The 17,965-nt window shown below is 39.1% G+C and overlaps 3 protein-coding genes and 1 long non-coding RNA gene across 8 annotated transcripts; 2 read left to right on the plus strand and 2 right to left on the minus strand.

The window, feature by feature from the left end:
* Nucleotides 1–17: 17 nt before the first annotated feature.
* Nucleotides 18–2,480, plus strand: LOC105280584. 3 transcript variants are annotated; one of them, XM_011341231.3, is made up of 5 exons: nt 18–745; nt 1,102–1,179; nt 1,308–1,582; nt 1,673–1,888; nt 1,978–2,247. In XM_011341231.3, the coding sequence occupies exons 1-5, from the start codon at nt 721–723 to the stop codon at nt 2,245–2,247; spliced, it is 864 nt and encodes a 287-aa protein (XP_011339533.2). In that variant the 5' UTR covers nt 18–720. The 3 variants fall into 3 exon arrangements, with proteins under 3 accessions (XP_011339533.2, XP_011339532.2, XP_019887623.2); XM_011341230.3 differs by having other exon boundaries at nt 19–745; nt 1,078–1,179; XM_020032064.2 differs by having other exon boundaries at nt 20–1,179; nt 1,978–2,480.
* Nucleotides 2,411–3,905, minus strand: LOC105280583. Of its 2 annotated transcripts, XR_894145.3 has the most exons (3): nt 3,792–3,905; nt 3,203–3,365; nt 2,411–3,138 (listed from the first exon to the last, which is right to left on the minus strand). It is a non-coding gene; the product is annotated as an uncharacterized LOC105280583 (long non-coding RNA). The 2 variants fall into 2 exon arrangements; XR_894144.3 differs by having other exon boundaries at nt 2,411–3,365.
* LOC105280581 (coiled-coil domain-containing protein 50) lies at nt 3,794–7,572 on the plus strand. Its single transcript, XM_011341229.3, has 5 exons — nt 3,794–3,973; nt 4,234–4,296; nt 4,814–4,931; nt 5,025–5,190; nt 5,377–7,572. The coding sequence occupies exons 1-5, from the start codon at nt 3,916–3,918 to the stop codon at nt 5,998–6,000; spliced, it is 1,029 nt and encodes a 342-aa protein (XP_011339531.3). The 5' UTR covers nt 3,794–3,915; the 3' UTR covers nt 6,001–7,572.
* LOC105280585 (protein ELYS) lies at nt 7,500–17,573 on the minus strand. 2 transcript variants are annotated; one of them, XM_011341232.3, is made up of 6 exons: nt 16,941–17,573; nt 16,387–16,764; nt 15,976–16,273; nt 9,958–15,861; nt 9,536–9,614; nt 7,500–9,375 (listed from the first exon to the last, which is right to left on the minus strand). In XM_011341232.3, exons 1-6 carry the CDS (start codon nt 16,968–16,970, stop codon nt 9,195–9,197), a joined length of 6,870 nt encoding a protein of 2,289 aa, XP_011339534.2. In that variant the 5' UTR covers nt 16,971–17,573; the 3' UTR covers nt 7,500–9,194. The 2 variants fall into 2 exon arrangements, with proteins under 2 accessions (XP_011339534.2, XP_011339535.2); XM_011341233.2 differs by having other exon boundaries at nt 9,339–9,375; nt 9,540–9,614.
* Between the last annotated feature and the right edge of the window lie 392 nt (nt 17,574–17,965).

Genomic DNA, 17,965 nt, shown 5'->3' on the forward strand with positions numbered 1-17,965 from the left:
TGTAATATAACAATTAAGTGTATCAAGAGTGATTTGAATAAATCAAATTTCTACAAAGAAGTTTTCAGCACTTTCTGTCTATAATACATAAACATATGAAAAATATCCAGTCAGTAACCAATGGTTTCTTCTTTCTGATTGATCATGTTATATTCGTCATGATAGTTCCGCGTTGTTTAAACATGGCATTGATACGAAGTTTAAATGGGACGTTGCGTTAATTGTTCATTAAAGTATTAAGCTTCAGTTAAAACGAAATAAGTTGTGGAGTCGAGCCTAAATGCAAGAAATAAAACTAAATTACATCGAATAGGAAAAGAGGATAGGTTAAAATAAAGAAACAAATTTTAAAGGGTTATTATCGATACGATTAAAAAACTGAACCATGTAAACGATCTGTAAAGGAAAAAGTTGCTTCGTTTCAGTATTAGGAATCTTCTGGTGTACACTTCATATGCGCTCATTTTGAGACACACTGTATTAGGGATCTTCATTTTTGAATAAGCAATGTGCATTAGATTGGAAGATTTACGTCACGTGTCTTCTGACAAACCAATCACATGTAACTTACGATAATGATGTTACTTCTCCAAATGTCTCAATTATTATTGTAACATGTGCACTTGATTGTGCACCTTTCTCATATGTATAGTGGCATATTGTCAAAAATATACCAAGGGTAATATATAATAAGAATTTACATAGCTTTTACGAATTAAAATGGATCTGGATACAGCTTATATTGGTAAGTATCTTATCTGTACACTTATTTAAAAGAATTGTGGTAAGACAGGAAAGTATTATGCATCATCAGTCATGTCCGAGTATTCTCTCTTTGTAAAATTTAATCAGAATTCGCAGGAAGTTAGAAGTACTTATAAAGTATTTTATTACTTTTGTACTCGTATTATAAAAAATATATATGAATCATAATTGTAATACTAATTATATATGGCACAGTATAAAAGTGTATATTTTATTTATAAAATTTATATAAAAATTGCTACATGAAGATTATATGATCCATTATATTCATAATATTGATGGATATTCATGCTAAATATTCATTAATGTCAGAGCCATTTATTCATGACTGGGTAGAACACATCCAACAACTTGCAAAGGAACAAGAACAAAAGCTGAGTGATAATAAATTTAACACTGCCATGCCATTTATAGGTGTGTGTCATTAAAGTATACATATTACGTGATTATAAAATAAATAACGTGCGATGCTACGTATATTTGCTTATGGAGTAATCAAATAACAATTTAACAATAATTATATGAAATTAAATTGTAATCAGCGATTCTACCATCTACCGTCAAAACTGCCTTCAAAATAGCGGAGTATCTAGAGTTAAAACCGAACGTGAAGTACATGGCGATTCAATTGTACGACAAGTTTATGTGCTGCCAGTTCTGGAAGGTTTACAAAACTGAATTAAAAAATGGCATTTCTGAGGCTTCATGGATTGCGATTTGCAAGAAGATTTCTCAAAAGACAAAACTATATCTTATGTCGTGCTTTCAACTGGCATGCAAAATGGATTCGGCCTCCAATAACTTGGGAATATCACTAGTAAGTATATGAAGATAATATTATGTGCTTTGCAAGGAATTACGATAAATGTTATTAAATTATGCACAATTATGCCGCTTGTTTTTGTAGATTCGTAGTATCCTGCGTCTAATTGACAGTGAGACTGAGTACACGCAGAATATGATCTTTGCCAGTGAAATGGAGGTTTTCAAGATGGTAGATTTTAAAATGCCCTTTTGTACGCCGTTCCAGTGCATCGAGATTTTCCTGGCGGTGACCGGACTCAGAGAATCGCCGAACACACTTAACATCTCGCTACATTTATTAGATTTAACTTATTTAAAGGTTTGCATTCATTTTCATTAATCTGATTAAATTCCATTTAATAATTCCATTACGTAAAATAAATGTTTCATTAAAAATTCGATTTTCAGCACGACACATTGTACTCGCAATTTCATTTTTATTACGTACACAAGACTAATTCGAATATAGAATATGCGATGAAGAAGGTGATGCTGCTAAAGTCAAATGTACTTTTCCTGAGCGCGGTGGTGGTATTATGCACAACGCTGTTTTTAAAAACAAATGTTTCGAAGGACCGAGGTATTATGGTAGCAAAATTGGCCGAGTTATCAAATACGAAGGATACTGATATATTTGGAATGGCCAATATATTGCTCCTGATAGCGACGCAAGAATAATAGGAACATATAAATGTTAGATATATGGATAGAATATATGGAACATAATTATATAATTATATAATTATGTATATATATTACATATAATTCGTGTACATATTATGTAAATATTCTGTACTAATAATTATAGAAATACGAATAATTGAACAAAAGTATCATATATAATTGTATAATTGTCTATAGTTTTATTCTTTGTGATCTCAGCTTACAATAAAATAAATATTTAAATAGTATAACAAATAAAATTTGTGCACTTGCTTAACCAGACGTTGAGATCAAGAATATAATTCTCTTCGATTCTCCGATTGTTGCAAAAATTTCTCCTTACACTTGCGTGTCGTTACAAAGACAATGTACCTGACCCGCGATTACTCGTACGCGTCTACTGATTACTCGATTAGAAACACCGGTAAAATTCGCGTTCTCACCGCTCGGCTCGGCTCGGCTCGTAAATAGTATCTTGCCTTTCCATCGATTCAAGCGCAGTCGATATGAAGCCCGGGGTATCATTGACCCCGGGTAACTCCTTTCTCCTCTTCGGTCGCTCTCGTTTCACCCCTTTCACCACGCTGATCCTTTCATCGGGAACACGCGCGTGCTCCACATCCATTCATACGCGAAGCCGTACTACCGGGCCGCTACTACGCGACCGTACTACCCGTCCCGCTCAAGTGGACGCTTTTCCGCGAAGGTATTATTCACGACAACCTCTTTACTATGGGAATACGCTACTACGACGTGCACGAGGTACCGCGTACCATCGATTCGTTAGTGCATGTGCATGTGCAGTGGCCAGGGCTGTACAAAACAGGGATGCGAATGATAATTTCCTCCGTACTAAGGCGGCAGGAACTGTGACTGCGCTCTGGGATTCTTGATATGTTTCAATACCTACAAAAATATGCTTGAATTAATATGACGCGAATACTGTTCACACATTGATAATTATACTCACAATTAGTGAAAATAAGCAGTCAAAATGATGTCAACGTAGCATCAAAACTATAATTCGTTTTTACGGTATTTTAAGTATTAGAAGTATTTTCCACGTTGTTTTGTTCAAGAGTTCCTCTGGCGTTTGAAGAAACGAAGCTTCTTTTTCAAGATAGTTTTTCTTCCTGTTTTGAATATATAAGAAATTTGATATTATAGTATTCCTTTAAAAAAATATATTGATATTATAGTGAAATTATGTTATTAATAATATATTAATATTCCTTTAAAAAACATACATTGATATATTGAAATTATGTTGATATAACAATATTGATATATTGATATTATAGTATTCCTTAAAATTGATATTATATTAAAATTATGTTAATAATATATTGATATATATTGATATTATATTAATAATATATTGATATTATAATACCCCTTTAAAAAACATCAAAAAAGGCTTTCTCATTCCTAAGGGGGGGGCTTGCCTTCCACGACCGAGCGAGCCTGGAATATTCTGCGCGCGCGCGCGTGTGTGTGTGTGTGTGTACGCGTGCATGCGCGGTGTGTACGTGTGCGTAGCCGCGCGACTATTCACTCACGAGCGTTTCAAGATGGAGAGAAAACAACGTCGCGACTGCTCTCGCGCAAGGTGGTTGTTGTAAACATAGGCGGTGTCGTCGATGATCCTGCTGTTGTCCCGCGTGAGATCGAGAAGAGCGTGCGATGGCGAAATCCGTGTTGAGCTCGGACACGCTGCCGAAGGCGGGCCGCGTGAATGAAGGTGAGACACTGCGCTGTTTTTTCCTTCGAAAGATTTCCTCCTGTCATAAGACATGTTCGCGTACTTGCACCTTCTGCACCTCATTTCTTTCTTCTTTCTTTCTTCTACGAAGCACGAATGTGTATCGGTAGAGGCGAAAAGTGCAGGAAGGTGCAACTAAACGGACAGATCTGCTCACGGCCGTGATTACTCATTGCATTGGCATCTGTGATGGGTTTCCTATCACCTGCGATCATTAATTTTTTTATACGGTTTTACAGTGTGTCGCGAATGGCTGGTGCACGAGGACGGGGCGCTTGCCTACCGACTCCAGGATGAGGAAAGTACGTGAAAATTTTACGCATATGTTCGTCCTGTTTTTATGCGAAAAGTGCTAGATTCGTACAGGATCGTCTCAATATGATTGCCCGCCTTTGAATTGATAAAGTTATCGAAAATTGGAAGGCGCAAGCGCAGTAACTTTTACGTGTCACGACGTTAAAATTAAATTTCCAATTAAGCTGAAATATTTTTATTTGAATTTCGTTCTTAAAATTGAACTTAAAAGTTTCTGTTAGGAAACAGAAAAGCACAAAATTTGTTGAAACAGAATTATCTAATGTAACTTATTTTATACATATATCCAAAGCGATTTTGAAGATTTTATGAGAAGTCCAATGAGAAAATATTAGAGAAAAAGATATAGCAATAATATTACAGGAGATAAAAAATAAGATAACAAAAATAAGATTTTGCAAAAAATAAGCATTGGAAAGAGAATTTTAATAGTTTAATATATAATATCTCTTATTAATATTTATATAGAAATTTAATATATAACTTTCTTTTTACAATTCACAGTTAAGGAACATTATACTAGCAACAAAACGCGTAATGCACAAGTAAGGGAAGATGTGCCACGAGCTAAAGTCGAACAAGAATTGGAGGCATTGAGATATCAAAGCTACGTTCAACAACAGTTAGTAACACAATTTGCATAATTAAAAATACAAAACTGTTTCCTGAGATACTAATGATCTAAAATATTTTTTCTGCTTCTTTTGCTATAAAGGGAAGAGAGAGATGCACTTGTGGCCCGACAGATTGCACTTTCTCTGGAACGAGAGGAAAGGCAAAGAGAGCGTGAATTGCAAGAGCTAATGAGGCTGCAATTAAGGTTAGGAGATGAAGCTATGCAGCAGGAGGTTGAGAAACGTGCGCAGGAAGAGAGAGATGAGGTATTTATTTAAAAGTTAACTATTTTGAGAATGATTCATATTTATCTTTATTAATATTTGGAATAAATAATAATTAATAAATAAATTAATAATTCTAATAAATAATAATTATTAATTAATAATAATTCTTCGTTGGTGTAAACAATTTATGTAACCATTAATAAATTCATACTGCTTGATTCGCAGGAATTGGCGAGGAAAATGCAGCAGCAGGAGGAAGAGGACAACGTCGACGGTGCGGAGGATGAGCAAATGATGTTGGATCAGAAGCTAGCAATGGAAGCGCAGGACGCCGAGTTGGCGCGGATGCTTCAGGATAAGGAGCGCGCGAAGGCGCGCAAAGCGCGGGAGAGAGCGAGGCAAAGAAAGCTGGAGCGAGAGCGTCTACAGCAGCAACAGCAACAGGAACAGAATGTTGCGGAACGGCCGCAGAGACCGGACAGGTTGGACTTGAGAACTCCACCGGTCAAGAACCGAGCTCGTCATCCGGCGAATTATCCTTCGCAGTATCCGGACCCCGAGGAGATCCAAACGCTAGACGAGCCTGTCGACAACGTGCGCGAGATGGCGAACGTCGCGGCCATCATCGATCCCACCTACAACGCGCATCGGAACACGTCGAGTAGCTCGAGCAGTACGATAAGCCCGACTTACGCCTTGCCGACGCCGCCCCAGGAGCTGATGGCCGATGACGCTCCGTGTTACATGCCGATTCAGGGCCAGCGACGCACAAACCAAGCGCAATCGCCGTCTAACACGCACGAGGAGAAGCACAAGCGACGCGTCAAAGACGGCTGCAAGCATCAGTAAGAGATTATCGCGAGAGCTGAGATTTCAGTATTTTCTATAAAAGATTTCTTTATTGCCATTAAACGGACGTAAGTTAATGAGTAGAGATTGTTTCATAAGTTTGTCCACAGGAATGCAGCCTGATTGTATTGATCTATATACTGATGCGTTTATTTAATATATATGCTCATTAAGGTAACGCGAAACTTACGAAATTCGTCGATTTTTGTTTTACGTTGATAGCCTACATTGCCGTACCGTCACACGATGATGTATTTCGCATTGCGCGAAGTGAAACGTGCCTTTTAAAAGGGCATATGAAACTGAGAAAAAGCCTTAACTCGGATTAACGAGTCGCTCAGAAGCGTATTATGAAAGATTAATAGCATTACGATTGCTGATCTATCCGGATGGATAGATTGTACCGTCCTCTTGCTCTTGTATTTACGTTTCTCGCGTGTATCCATTTGCTATGGACTATACACTGGCGTAAAAATTTCTTAATGTCTCTCAGTATTAGAATTTTCGACAGCTTTTAGCAGAGAGTGAAAAAACCAAAAAGATATAGACAATCAGAGAATAATTTCTACGAGAGATATATCTAGCTTGATGCACTTAGAGGTGGCAGATATATGCAATGGTGGTCTATAAATGTTGATTAACTGCAAAAGTTTATAAATTCGTAGTTACATTCAAGATGTGACTGAAACACGTGAGCGAATCGTTACAGAAGTACGAAAAATTTTTACTCAATTTTCATGAACTACACTGCCGTGTCTGATAGAATCTCTCATTTCGACGTGTTCGATTAGCTCCTAGAATAGCCATACGTTCCCGCTAAACGCTATGGAGCTCTCTAGACGATCTATGGCATTAATTTGATTCGTGAATCGCGATTATTCTATTGGACACCCTTTTATAGCTAGTAAGATAGAACGTAAAGAATGACAACACTGCCAAAGATAACACTTTAATGTTGGCCTTTAAATAGATGAAAGTGTTGATAAGGAAGGCGCACAATATACATTCGCGAAGATCTACATCGAGTTACGTATTGTAATCTTTCATAAATTGTGAGACACGATGCGAACAAGCTTCCAAAATCTTTAGCCATTTATTTTGAGATTGTACATTTCAAAGGGAAATGTTAGAACGCAAAACTGGCACGGAAAGCACGGTTATCACATTTCGCTTTATTTTAAGGAAAAAAAAGAAAAATCTCTATTTGCAATTTCAAAGTGTAATACATTTATAAAGCGCGCTATTTTTTTATTATTAATTCTTTAAGATTTCTTAAGATTTTTATTTATTATTAATTCTTAATTATAATGGACATATGCGCACTTATTATATATATACACAATGTATTATTTACTAATTTATGTAGCAGAAGTGTATTCGAAGAGGAGGATTTGCTAGTTTTAGGAAATATTCTACTGGAACATACAAGTTTATTTATAATGATGTATTATTCCTGGTGACTGGAATTCTTATCTTTTTTGATACTAGTATGCATTACATTTTGCTTTACACATTTATTGTATTAATACAACTATACATGAGTACATTAATAAATTATTTACAAAGTTATAATACATTGCCTTGTCGAAAATACTATGGGAATTGTATGCAAAGTATAGCGGAGAACCCTGTGCTACAAATTGAAATTTTCAAACATGTTAATGTTGAAAAGAAATTAACTGCTGACAGTAAGTCTTTTGAAAACGTAAACGTAAACGGAATGAGCACTATTGTAATCCTTAGAGAAAGAGATAGAATACGGAACGATTAATATAATACATTTTTTTAATGATAGTTTATCATTAAGATATATACCTTTTGACATAACAGGTTTCAATCGTAGCTATTATTTCTGTACATTTAGTTTTCAGTTCGTGTATTGATACATCTAAAAGTAACATGCTATATCCAAGTCAATCGCAGGAAAGACAATCATACAACTGACGTTTAATGAGTCAACTATACGGGCTTACAGATTGTGAAAACAATCCTCGATATTCTATACAGAGTGAGATACCTAAAATGATCATTTTGAACATTTTCAAAATTATATAACCGTGTAAAAAATTGCATACAAAAGTTACATCATGTTGCGAAAAACATTGTAATCTAATGTATAATATGTTATGTACACACGTTATGAAAACAAAAAGTTAAGTTTTTAAAATTGGAAACATATTCTTACTTTTTTTCACTGTTTTACTGGATTTTAATTCTCTTTTTTCTATTTTTTAATAATAATATCCGAAGCGATATTTTCAATCGAAAAATTTAAACGCAAGACTTTCCGGTCAACTCAATATTAAATATGATACAAATAATACATTATTTATTCAGAATTTGATATCCTTTGAATTTGGCAAAAAGACATTCCATAGAGCGAGGTCGATTCAAATTTCCAAAACGCTTCTACGTTCAAGAAATAGTACATACACTATGCAATATCTCTCTCAAATCCAAAAAATGTAACTTTTGTAAACAATTTTTCATACAGACACAACTTCGAAATTTATGTATGATAATTCTGTAATTAAGTATTCCACATCCTGTATATATTTTATTTAAAAAAAATACCTCTAATCAATATTGTACTAGCATATATTTTAAGCTCTTATAGTTGATTACCCCATGTCCTAAATATATTCACAACTTAAAATATATCCTAGTTACACAAGAAAAAAAACAAATTACTTTACCTAGTACCGGACTCCATTAAAACAAATCTAGCCACATTCATAAAATAAAGAGGAAACAAAACTATGTGACCATATTGATGAACGTAATGATACATAATAACAGAAACTTTTCATTTTATGGTCCCAGCATATAACTGCCGATTAACTCAAAACGTTTAGAATTTGTCGCTTAGATATTTAATTCATGATTATAAGATTCTCTTTCTCTCTTGTTCATCAAACTCCGCGATTGTTTATCGTATCAGCAAAACTGCTTTGTACTGTATTCCCGTCAGAACATAGACGAAATTGATTAACAATTTTATACACGTTTCAAGGTTCCTTCTTTTTTCATGCACACTATATATCGCAACAAAATTGAGAAACACTGTACTTATATATATTATTTAAAAAACCATTGCAGAAGAAAGATATACGGAACATATAAAATAATATCAAAAAATTTACAAACTAAACATACGTGATAATTTATATGAATTTTCAAAAAATGCCCTGTTTTTAATCTGTTGTACTTTTAAATCTTTTAGGTACAGTGAATTTTGATCGAAATCGCGATCCATAAGTAGTTTTAACTAAACGAGCATAACGAGCAGATGTGTCGTTATCGTCGTGATCTTTCTGGATTGTAGGCTGTTCTATTCCTTTCTGATAAGGACTCGGTATGAACGAGTTCATTTTTCTGCAAAAATTAAACAAGATAAACTGCTTATGGCTTACCCTTTTATATAGCTCAGACTAAAGAAAAAGCGATAAGAAGAAGCATAAAAAAAGAAGAATACTTAGCGGTAAGGGAAGAATGAAAGAATGAGATTATATCAAATCAATTATTAAATAACAACCTACGATGCTGATTTGGAGATATGGTTCTGGATCTGGTTTGAGGTGGGGAGAACACAAACTTCGGAACTTCCCCGATACCTGCAAATTAAAAATCACAATCTCATAGAAAGTTGCTCAGCATTTGAATATTTGCTTTTCGATAAGAAAATAGCGTTATGTTACAGTACATAAATTAATTTGAGGGAATCTTATTTAGTTACATAATAAATTTGTAATTTAATCATAGATGAACAGAAAAAATAATTTGATAATTTGAAAATTAGTCTTCGATCTGTCTTTAGCTATACAAATTTACGATTTATTCATTATATATTTATTATAATATTATACATCTTTTTACAGAATGTTTATTGTATAGCAAATAGATGCATATTGTAGCAATAGAAGACCATTCACTTGGCAAACATATTTTTGAACTTACCTTTCTCATCTATTGGCGCATCGTCTGTGTTCTCCGGTTGCGAGAAAGAAAATAGACTGCTAGATTCTTGACTCCTACTGATATTGCGCTGCCTAGGTCGCCTTCCTTTCAGTTCCTTTTCATCGATTCGATCCAATTCGACGATTGCCGTCGGTGCCGTCTTTCTTCTAGGTTCAGGGGCATCCTGCGTAACTTCTACCATGTCCTTACTTTCCGCAGGCTCTTCCGCTATTGATTCCGCGATACTTGTTGCTCTAGTCCTCCTTTTCACCTCCTTGTGCAACACATCGGCACTACGTGCTCTTCTCTCTCTGGCGCTGCTTCGCGTTTCGCTTCTGGTCAATTTCTTTTCTTTCGATGGGCTCAAGATCTCCTCCAGCTCTTCCGGTATCGATAATATTGATGCGCTTCGACGACGCGTCGCAGGCCGAATATGTTCATCTGTATTCTTTGCAGTGGAACTTCTGAGTCTTCTCGACTCCTCCGGCGGAGGTTCGGTAACTTCTGGAATAATTTCTTTTATTATACTACTGGATCTACTTCTTCTTCCGGTCGTGATCTCCTTAGGCATTGAACTACCGCGTCTTCGGTTTATCTTAGGCTCTAGTTCTTTTACTTCTAAATCCGTCTTAGAAGATCTCAAGGATTTGCTTGTTGTTGCTTTGTCCGTGTCGGACGATGCCGAAGATTTCCTCGCGCGCAAAGATCGCTTCCTCGTACCTTTCTCTTCTTCCTCATCGCTCGTCAGTTTCGAGAGGGATGATGCGCTCTCCGATCTCGTAAGGTTCTTCGATACGTCCATCAATGTTCTTTTTGCGGAAGAGGTGAGTCTCGCGCTTCTTCTTACTGGTAACTCGTCCTTGACACTCTCGGTATCACTATCTTTCATCTCGGTCTGAAGGATTTCTTTTACCACAGATGTAGATCTGCGACCTCTTCTCACTGATGGTTGGACATCAGAATTTCCTGGTTCTGATGGAGTCACGGGTCTGAGGTCTTCGTCTATTACCACCGAGCTCATCAGTACGTCTTTCGCGAGGGAACTTGCTCTTCGGCCACGCGGTCTTTTCGGGGAATCTATTCTTATGTCCTTTGTTGTCGGACTCTGCTTAATCACTCTTCTTAATCGCGGTGGTGTTTCAGGATGTTCTTTATGCGACGAAGGAATTGGAGAATCCGTCATTCTTCGCAATCGCGAAGGTTTCTCGGCGGCATCTTGCAACGAAGAGATAATCTCTTTCGCCGTCGAGCTTGCTCTTCGTGATCGTTTTGCGACACTTCGTGGCGGAGAATCGGTCGTTGCATCCTTCACCATTGAACTTCCTCTTCTTTGACGCGTGACTCTCTCCGAGTCCGCTTGCCGCAACGTTGTATCCGCCGCTGTGTCTTTTGCCAACGAACTCGCTCTACGTGATCTAGTCATTCGTACTGATGAATCGTTCTTGGATTCAGTTTGACCTCTTGTGCTCTTCTCCACGATCTCAGGTCTACTGCTGCCTGCTTTATAGCTCGACTGTGTACTAGATTTATTATCAGACTGCGATGGAGTCTCATGAACGTCTTTCTTTGCGATGCTCTCTCTCCTAGTCGATTTTCGAGACGTTTTATTAGATTCATCCTTCGTTTCCATTTCGACATTTTGCATTATACGTTGTTCTTGTACACTGGAGATTCTACCGTTTCTCGCCTTTTGTTCTTCACTTTCCCTAGAGCTGGAATCAGATTCGTCGTCTGTAATGTCCAGTATCTCGTGAAATACGTTCTCCGAATGAATAGTCGGGCCTTTCTCTTTCCTCTCGTTATCTGCCTCGTTGGATATTGTCGGAATGACGTCCCTGCTGCTCTCGTCGTCAGTGAAATCAACGTCGACTATCACTTGCATCGGCTCTTGTAGACCATTAGATTTCGTGGTAGCGTGTTCTTCCGTTTTGTACGTCGGTTTCCAAGTCTGATCCGATAAGCGAGAAACAAAAACATCCTCCAATTGTACATCTTCTGGGGTTGTGGACAGGCTCTCGAACACCTCCTCCTCGTGTTCATCGTTACTCTCCTCGTTTATCTGCAGCTGAAGCAGTTCTTCGTCAGACTCGTCCGATACAGTCGGACTCAATTCCGGAATTCCGAACTCGAGGAGTTCATTTTGTTTCTCATGAGGATTCTGTAAATTCGGACTCTCTTCTTTTGCGATGCTCCCATTGTTGGATTGATCTTCGCTTTCTTCACTCTCATCCTGTAAATCTTGTACGTCTTTCTCTACATTATTTTGTGATTCTTTGAAGTCGCTCCTATTGTAATCAGGTAGTTCGATGTAAGAAGACTTCTTGAATTCGCTTGGCACGCCAAGCTCCTCCTCTGCATTATGCATGTCACTCACTAACGAATCTTCTGTATTTTCTTCATCGTCGTCCATTCTCATCACGTTTTCATCGTTGACACGTGTCTGAGAAACTATTCTCTTAGTCAGTGGTGTAGATGAAATGGCAAATTTATTGTTACGGTCCTTCTCCATGGACAATCTCCACAGTGAAGAACTGGTGCGATCCAGTCCTCTCGAGTAACTGTCGTCAACGCTGCTATTGAGGGACAGTATAGCGTTTGAATATTCAGAGACCAACGAACTGCGTCTGCTGGATATATTTGGGTCGAATGGTGCTTTGCCGACCTCTTGGGAGACCGTTGCGACCGGGTTCGCAAACGAATCACTTGCTTTCTTCGCGCTTTCTTCTTGTAACAATTCTACGGACGATTGTAAGGCACTTCTTCTGAGGCTGCGTCGCGGACGAGGACAGCAATAGCTCTTGTTAGAGAGGCTGCTGTTACTGCTCAGGACCGCGCTTTCGCTGTAATGTGTTTTATTACTCGCTTCCGGACTGAAAAACGCATCTTTGCTCTCTCTTGACGCGTTGCTCTTATCACTGTCTTCTTTCTCTTCCTCCTGCCCCTCTTCCAAGTATGTCAAAGCCTTCTTGGTTTGACTGATATTAAATCGTATTTGTCTACTAACTTTTTTGTCTCTTTCAAACCCGAGGTCAGCGACCTCGCTTGATTGCGACGTCGTGGCGCTGGGTGAGGTCGAACTTCTTATAAGTTGCCTAATCTTCAGAATTGACTGTGGTGTCTCCGAAACATTGCCTTTACTCGTGGACGTGTTGAGCTTACGCTTTACCAGAGGTGTCTCAAAAGCTGTTGTCAATCCTGATCCTTTCGCGTCTGCCTTGCTCGGCGAGACGGTTCCATCTGATAGTTTCCGGCGTTTCACACTGTCCGACATGTGATTGGCCTCCTCTCCTTCGTAGATCTGATCCACCGTACGTTTGTCGTAGCTTTTACATACCAGAGTCGGAAATAACACGCAGTTCATATTCGCACTGCGATTGCTCAACTTTAATGACATGCAGGGCGCGCTGACGAACGGGATTTGACATTTCTCTCCCCGAAGATACGTTTCTCTGGCTTTCGTAATTACTGTTTCGTGTATGCTGCGCAATTTGTCGTGGCTCTTGCAGTGCGACATCGGCCGGGGATAATGGGCTTCCAGGTCCATGTCCGTCGCCGCCGCGTTTGTGGTGAACCGCTTCGTGACATCGGGCAGGGTGTCATTATACGCGCCGAGCATACTAAGAGACGTGGACTGCATGTTCTTAGTGAAACTCGACTGGTATTGTCGGATCGGATAGCCGCTGATCGCCTCCGTGTAACGACATCGCTGCAAGTAATACAACATCTGCAGATCCTGCGTCTTGTTTTCCTCGAGGAATTTGACGAACATTTCCTCCTCCTCGAAGTCTAGCGCTAGATGCAGAATCTCGTCGAGCTTGCCGTATTTCTTACACGCTTGAAAGAAACAGGTCAATAGTTGTTCGTAGTGGCAAGGCGGTCGGCGATGGAAGGCCGACTGCACCAGACCGTGCTCCACCGATAGACTTACGGCCACACCTTGCTCCTCCATGGAAGACAGAGGTGGTTTCCTCACGCGGAGGTAGACGAGTGCCAGTTTGTGCTGGCTGTTGCGTATCAATGTACGTAGTATTAATCTGTGATGCCAATCCTTGACGTCAAAGTCGGAGATCAGTTGACCGGTCATCATGTCGAGGAAACCCTGATAGTCTTCGTGATCGAGCAGCCAAAATGCCTGAGTGAGCTTAATAAGGCTTGGGCTCATCTTGAACGCGGACGGATACTTGATGAGCTGATCCACCGCGGGATAAGACCGTTGCAGCAGCATAGCCAGATCCATCAGAAGATAAATGGTAATCTGATGCTTACAGCTGGTCTCGTTCTCTTCCGTCTGGTGACAATCAGTTAAGTAACTTCGTAGCAGGGATTGCAACGACGGTGGCGGATAGCAGCCGCCTGTAGCAGTGCCACCCTCTCTCTCCCACTGTGCCTTCAATTTGGAACACTCGCGTGTTATCAGCTCATCGATGAAAAAGTTCTCCCCGTCGTTTTCGTCGTCGCCGCCGTTATTACTTCTCGTCTGAACCTGAGCTCGTTTCTCTTTGTAAAGCGCCAAAAGCTTCTCGTACGGGTAAGGCACTTTCAACGCTAAGGAGATAGGCAAAGCGCCCTCATCCAAGTCCTGCGTTTCGGGCAACAGTCCAACATCGTAGAACCAAATGAGCACTTGGAAGTACGTGGAGACACGTTCCAGCGTCCTCCGTTGCTTCATCAGGTCCGTTGTTGTGAACGGTAGCTTACCTACCACGCTAGACAGGCACTCTAATTGCTGCGAGCAAAATCGCAGCGTCTTCACGTCGGCCTCGCCGATACTGCTACCTGACTGGTCGAAGAGAGGAACGCAGAGTCGATCCGCGAATATCTTGATTTCAGATGCTCTTTGGACACCCCACTTGAGGAAAGTGGGGTACAAGTACGAGGCACTACCGTCAGACCACTCCATGGCACATTTTACTAAAAACGTCGACCATCGCTGCTCCAAACAGAGGGACAACAACATTTCTCGTTGCGCGTTCTGATCGCTCCCGAATGAGAATTCTGAATTGAATGGCACTAATCCCGCGGAGAGACATCGGTGAAACGTCTCGGACGGCTGTAACAAGATGCTCGGGCCCACCATCGTCATCTCGCGTAACAAATCCGCCTGGATGCCGCGAGTCATCCAGAACGTCAGTTTCGTTGAACTCAACTCCACCCACTCTAGTGATAAGGAATTGGGATAGAACAGCTCTTCGGGCGAGCTCGGACCGTTGCTGGGAAACTCCTGCAGGCTCATTGGCACGTACGCGAAGTTTACAATCTGATTGTCCACGTTATAGGCGTCCGACTGGGTGCGGTAAAGCGCCAGTATGCTATTCGGATTCTGACACTCGTTAACGGTGCGCGGCATCTGCTCCTTGTACCATTGATTCAAGTCGAACAACAGGACCTTGTCATTAGTGGCAATGAGCAGCAGATTGTCCTCGCCTCTCTTAGCCCCCGATTCGGTCTGTTCCGGGTTTGACTCTCTCTCGACGGTGCACAGACTAATGACCTTGTCCCTTTCGCCCAACTCGGACTCAAACTTCAAACTGGGATCAGCTTCCAGGTTGAAGTACAGATTCATCCCCCTATCGCAGTACTTTCTCTCGAATAGCATAGCGTACATTCGCAATACCGGGGACACGTTTGACGATTCATCCTGAAACACTGCCCACAGGTAATAAAACGGTCTGGGATCATCCGTGGGCTCCAACAAGGCCAAGTGAGTGACCGTCATGCTCTCGTCGAGAGGCTTGCTAATCCAGCCTAACGAGCCATCATTCTGCCAAATGATTATTCTGCCCAAGCAGCCCAAGATTGAACAGCCGATCTTCGTGGAACTAATGATCGCGGTGGTCAAGTTCTCGTTGAACAAAGGACACGATTCAAACTTTTCTCTGTTGAAGCCAATGTGCCTTTCTATACCTGAGAATGTCAAATTTTATTAACATTACAAGTTATATATAAGTAAAGATTATAATGAACTAAAATTATTTTTTGTGAATAATAAATATTCTAGGATCATTTTGCAGCACTTACGATTGTCCAGCAAATTGTAAGTCGCATGTTTTTCCTGATTGGATTGATGTCTGCCAATAATTTGTTTCTCCGACAGAGAATAAATTTCCGCCGGTAAAGTTTCATCTCTAATGTCGAATAAATCATGCGTGTCCCATGTGGATCTTCTAAGATCAACCATAATGTGCTGAAGATTACGTAACGTTACACAGGCTATTCCATCCATCCCGCTTAATATATTATCCGGTCTTTTGTCGTTGAATTCTTCCCATTCTGCCCCACCAGATACGATACATACTTGTTCTATACCACATGGTACCTGTGAAATATAGTGCAAGTATATAAAATAAATTCTTTTAACATTATTTTTTAAATAACAATTAAGTAATACTTATGTGTTTGTAAATATGTAAGTGATGCAAATAAACTTACCTGAATCGCCCTTAAGACACGTGATACAGTACAGTCAAATATACACAATAAGCCGAAGGAATCCTTTAATTTTTTCGCGAAATTGTCTACTCCAACCAGCAACAATGGCAATTTTCCAGGTTGTGCAGGAAACTGGGAAACAGATGTTACAACACCACGAAACCTCCAACTGCTGATATTTTCTGCTAGTTTTACATTAAAGACTACTAAGTGGCAACCATAACTCAGCCATGCATATGTTGCATTATGCAAAAATCCTCCGCGATAATTATTAACGTTGTTGTGTTCTTCGGCGACTGCAGACTGTCCATGTTCCTCCGCTTCCGGATACCTCAAGCGATTTGACACGGAAAATTGAAGTTGCACTATCCTGCGAATCTATAAGGGGAAACGAATTATTAAGAGAATTATAAGATACGAGGATATTTATCGAGTACAAATGACTCTTCTAAATCATTTTTGAGACTGGTAATTGAGAGTGAATGCGAATAATTGCAAGCAGTTATACCAATAGTGATAATGACAATATATAATTATCTAAAATAATGTTTTACCTCGCAGCTGACCTCTTCTAGTTCCTTCATGTCTTACGCGCGCTACCGAAATATCACACGTGCCGAAAGTTGCATTTAAAACCGTTCTCGCAACTCGAAGTAAGGTTATGTTGGCGCCAAATCTCACAATTCTCCCGCACAATCGCTCGAGGGACGCATGAGAGATGAAATTGTACGTGCAATCAAGAGAGATTTATGAGACGAACACGATAATTTGGAATCGTATTACGAAAATTAGTATAGTCCCTCATTCACTTTGCCACTCATGTGAGCATTTTAAAACCGCGAACTACTACAACTGCGAAGTACGTTAAGCACTGCTGCCAAGTGCAGCATTTTGCACCAGACACCGCTTGTATCAATGAATATAAGATAGTATACGATATTATTGAACAATTTTATACGATATTGTTGAAAAATTATTCACTGAAATAATATAATAATAATTTAACAAAAAAATGTTAATGTTTAATATCTCATATGTCAGATATGTAATTTTGACATAAATAACACTAGATTTATTGCATGTACTTTTTACACTTCAATTCTAGTGAGTTCTCTAGGAATTTAATAAATATATCAATTTATGAAAGAGAGAGAGAGAGAGAGAAAGAGAGAAATTAGGTCTGTTCTTTTTAGCTGCACTGCTGAACTGGTGCAATAAGTTAGAGTGAGAAAAAATATACTTGTCTCACTTTAACGTATTGCACTAGTTCAGCAGTGAAGCTAAAAAGAACAGACCTATTTATTAACAAATTTTAATCATAAAAATTCAAAGATAAAATCTTATCAAGTGTTCTTCAAAACATGCATTTGTATTTTTACAAAAGTTCAAAGAGTACATATAACACGACAAATCTATATTCTGCAAAAGGTTTGTGTGCTTTTTTAAAGAAATTGTTTTTATTAGAAAAAAATAAGTATGTCAATCATCATCTTCGAAATCTTTTTCGAAATATTCGCCATTAATTACTTTTAATACTTTCTCCATTTATCGGGCAGCTGACAAATTCCCTCTCGAAAAA

This window comes from Ooceraea biroi, chromosome 11 (assembly GCF_003672135.1).
Source record: "Ooceraea biroi isolate clonal line C1 chromosome 11, Obir_v5.4, whole genome shotgun sequence".
Lineage (NCBI taxonomy): Eukaryota > Metazoa > Arthropoda > Insecta > Hymenoptera > Formicidae > Ooceraea > Ooceraea biroi.

Bases quoted from the DNA above. Each gene is read 5' to 3' on its own strand.
- LOC105280584 (XM_020032064.2), top strand. From the start codon at position 1,044: ATGGATATTCATGCTAAATATTCATTAATGTCAGAGCCATTTATTCAT. The intron at 1,180-1,307 runs GTGTGTGTCATT...AATTGTAATCAG, and splicing joins CACTGCCATGCCATTTATAG to CGATTCTACCATCTACCGTC. The intron at 1,889-1,977 runs GTTTGCATTCAT...TTCGATTTTCAG, and splicing joins TAGATTTAACTTATTTAAAG to CACGACACATTGTACTCGCA.
- LOC105280581 (XM_011341229.3), top strand. From the start codon at position 3,916: ATGGCGAAATCCGTGTTGAGCTCGGACACGCTGCCGAAGGCGGGCCGC. The intron at 3,974-4,233 runs GTGAGACACTGC...ACGGTTTTACAG, and splicing joins GGCGGGCCGCGTGAATGAAG to TGTGTCGCGAATGGCTGGTG. The intron at 5,191-5,376 runs GTATTTATTTAA...CTTGATTCGCAG, and splicing joins CGCAGGAAGAGAGAGATGAG to GAATTGGCGAGGAAAATGCA.
- LOC105280585 (XM_011341232.3), bottom strand. From the start codon at position 16,970: ATGAAGGAACTAGAAGAGGTCAGCTGCGAG. The intron at 16,765-16,940 runs GTAAAACATTAT...TTCCCCTTATAG, and splicing joins TAGAAGAGGTCAGCTGCGAG to ATTCGCAGGATAGTGCAACT. The intron at 16,274-16,386 runs GTAAGTTTATTT...TATATTTCACAG, and splicing joins GTGTCTTAAGGGCGATTCAG to GTACCATGTGGTATAGAACA.